Here is a 2,671-nt window from a genome sequence, read left to right as displayed (position 1 = left end):
GTGTATTCCAATTCCCAAGACAATCGGCTCTATATGATCGATTTTTTCCGGACAAAGAACTATTGTTTTAGTTGTCTAATGTTGTTTAGATCGTTGAACCACATTGGGTGGAAATTTTGCCTTTTTTTATTTTTCTCTTTCATTTGCAATCCAAAATTCTTGGCACTTATTTTACCTTATTGATCACTAAATTAAATCTGTAGCTACTTTTGACAGTCCTATTGTAATTATGATCATGATTTCTGACTAACAGTAAGTGACGACTCCACTCTTCATAAGCAATTTCGTGATGGTCGTGACGCCTGAACTACCTAACACTAAGCTCACCCTAACACCATTTGATTTATGTGCATGCAGCTTTCTTGAATTGACTAGACAGCCCCTAACTTTGCATGCTGAGAAAATAAGACTATCCTACAATAGAACCCGTTGCAGCAGCTGTCATGTAGGAGACACTGAAAAAGGTTGGGTTAGGTTAGGTTAACGCAGTATCCAACTAAGAACTTAGGCCAAATGTCATCGTGGTGAAAGGTGTATTCGCAGATTTGTCCGAATTGCCTGTGGCCTGACACCCACTCTATGTGAGTGATGAGTTTAGTAGCTAGCTTTATCAAAAGCAAGGTTTACAACAAGTTTAGAGCCATTTGCCTTTATGGCGATAGAACTACCAAGCTAGCGCAAAGTTTGCTAAGGTAATACACCCACTTAAATTGTTGTATGAAAACGTAGCAACATCTTTTTGTTCACAACAAAAACTCACAGACAACAAAATCGACAAGCATTGGTTTTATCCGCCGCTGTAACACCACAATGGCGAATTTACCTTTATTTTGGCACAAAATCAACCGTCATCCATCCCTCCCACCCAATGGCTGTAGTGCATTGATTGGTCTGACAAAGCAGCCATTTTCCCCCACTTTTGAAAATAATGAATGAAATTATAGAGTAAACAACAAAATGTTGGCTGACTTTAATGCGCCAGTAGCAATCGCAATTTCTTGTTTGTTGCCCAGTTCTGTTGTTCTTTTTGTTTTGGCATTATGGTAGTATTGCTACAGACGAATTTTTATTACAGCAGATGAAGTAGAAATTGGTGCACGAATTTGTTGAGCATCAGCCAGCATCACAACTGCCACTACTAAGTACTTATGTATGTGTGTGTGTACCAACTTTGTAATATAACAAACCTACATACCAAAAATTTCTTGTGGCGTTGGCCTAAATGTGGGTAGCTTCTAAAAAAAAAAAAATGTGTTCATCACTAACAACGACTGAGACTGACCGAATAACCCAGTGTTAAACAGCCGTTATTGACGCAATGGCTTGCATGGAGTTTTGCGTTTATTTTGCAGCCTTGCGGATCGTGCATAAGATCATTTCTTTTTGGAGATTCGGCTGTTTGAGTTGAGTACAGTTTTAAAATTTTTAATAGAAAAGAATGTAAAAACGACCGATTGAAAAAATGGAAATATCGGAAGCCAGCAGCCATAACAGAAAGCTTAAGTTCAGAAGAGTCTTCTTGTAATTTAGAAATAAGAGTATATCTATGCTCCAGCCATTTCTTTTTTTTTTTGCTAACTGGCGAGAACTAGAAAACCCAAATAAATGAAAAGAAAATTTTAGTAAATTTTTGGTAAAAATAATAACAAAAATATTTATTTGAAATATATAATTGGCACTAAAAATTTATTTAGCGCACATACGCTCACACTCGACTAATCTTCCTTCTTCGACAGCTCTTCGACCAATTTGGCACTTTGCGCTTTAATCTGTTTGCGATTCAGTACATTATGCAATGGTTTGGATTCCTGTAGCATATCTTCTTCATCGTCGTCGTGTTCCTGCACTTCTGCACTATCGCCAATATCTTCAATTTCCATGTTTTCGAGGAATATATCCTGATAGTTATTAACAAACTGCTTCAATGCGTCAGCTGGCACCTCCTCCTTGTAGGCGCTCATTAATTTGTGGACCTTACGGATAACCGTATGCATAATAGTGTCAACTAAAGCGTGGGCCAGAAATTATTAAAAAAAAAAAAAACTTTTTTTTTTGTTTAATAGTTTTATTTAGCTCACTGTTCTCCTCATACGGTTCTGGTGCGACTGCGCGCATCGTCAACATCTCAAATTTCAGCAAAGGCAAGCGTAAATATGAATTTGGATATTTCATACGCGATAGTTTATCGGTGCGATCGACATGTCGAAGAATCTCATTCAAGTTCCACAATGAAAAGCTGCAAAGAAATTTGTGTAGAAGATTTTGTGTTGAATTTTATTTTATATTGTATAATGGGGCTGTGTGAAGTGTGTAGCCGATAGAAATAAGAAACCACTGAAAACCTTTAATCTTCAAAACTCTTTGCCCGCGCGCAAAATCGATGCAGATTGGCGCAAAATCTGTAGAAAGCTTAAAAAAGCTCTTCCCGCAGGCTACATACATTTTGGGCGTCACTAGAGTAAGCCAGTGTTGATCATTTCGCAAGCAGCAGGCAGAGCTTTTTTATACTTAATTTTCCGCACAAGGTAAAAGCTTTTTCTAGCCAACACTGTAGCACCTACCGCAACATGACATAGGCATCGGCACGATTTTTTATATATGCAATCATTTTTTCCTCCTCCTTATCCTCCGCTTTAATGGCATCCTTCAGTTCACGTATACGCTCCATACG

The 2,671-nt window shown here is 37.9% G+C and overlaps 1 protein-coding gene across 1 annotated transcript; it reads right to left on the bottom strand.

The window, feature by feature from the left end:
* Window positions 1–1,682: 1,682 nt before the first annotated feature.
* Window positions 1,683–2,665, bottom strand: LOC118753389. Its single transcript, XM_036488263.1, has 3 exons — window positions 2,562–2,665; window positions 2,079–2,236; window positions 1,683–2,005 (listed from the first exon to the last, which is right to left on the bottom strand). Exons 1-3 carry the CDS (start codon window positions 2,606–2,608, stop codon window positions 1,716–1,718), a joined length of 495 nt encoding a protein of 164 aa, XP_036344156.1. The 5' UTR covers window positions 2,609–2,665; the 3' UTR covers window positions 1,683–1,715.
* Window positions 2,666–2,671: the final 6 nt, after the last annotated feature.

This window comes from Rhagoletis pomonella, unplaced genomic scaffold (assembly GCF_013731165.1).
Source record: "Rhagoletis pomonella isolate Grant_MI unplaced genomic scaffold, Rhpom_1.0 Rhpom_scaffold_02406, whole genome shotgun sequence".
NCBI lineage: Eukaryota > Metazoa > Arthropoda > Insecta > Diptera > Tephritidae > Rhagoletis > Rhagoletis pomonella.
The sequence above is the reverse complement of the archived record's forward strand: the minus strand, read 5'-3'. Positions and strand labels throughout refer to the sequence as shown.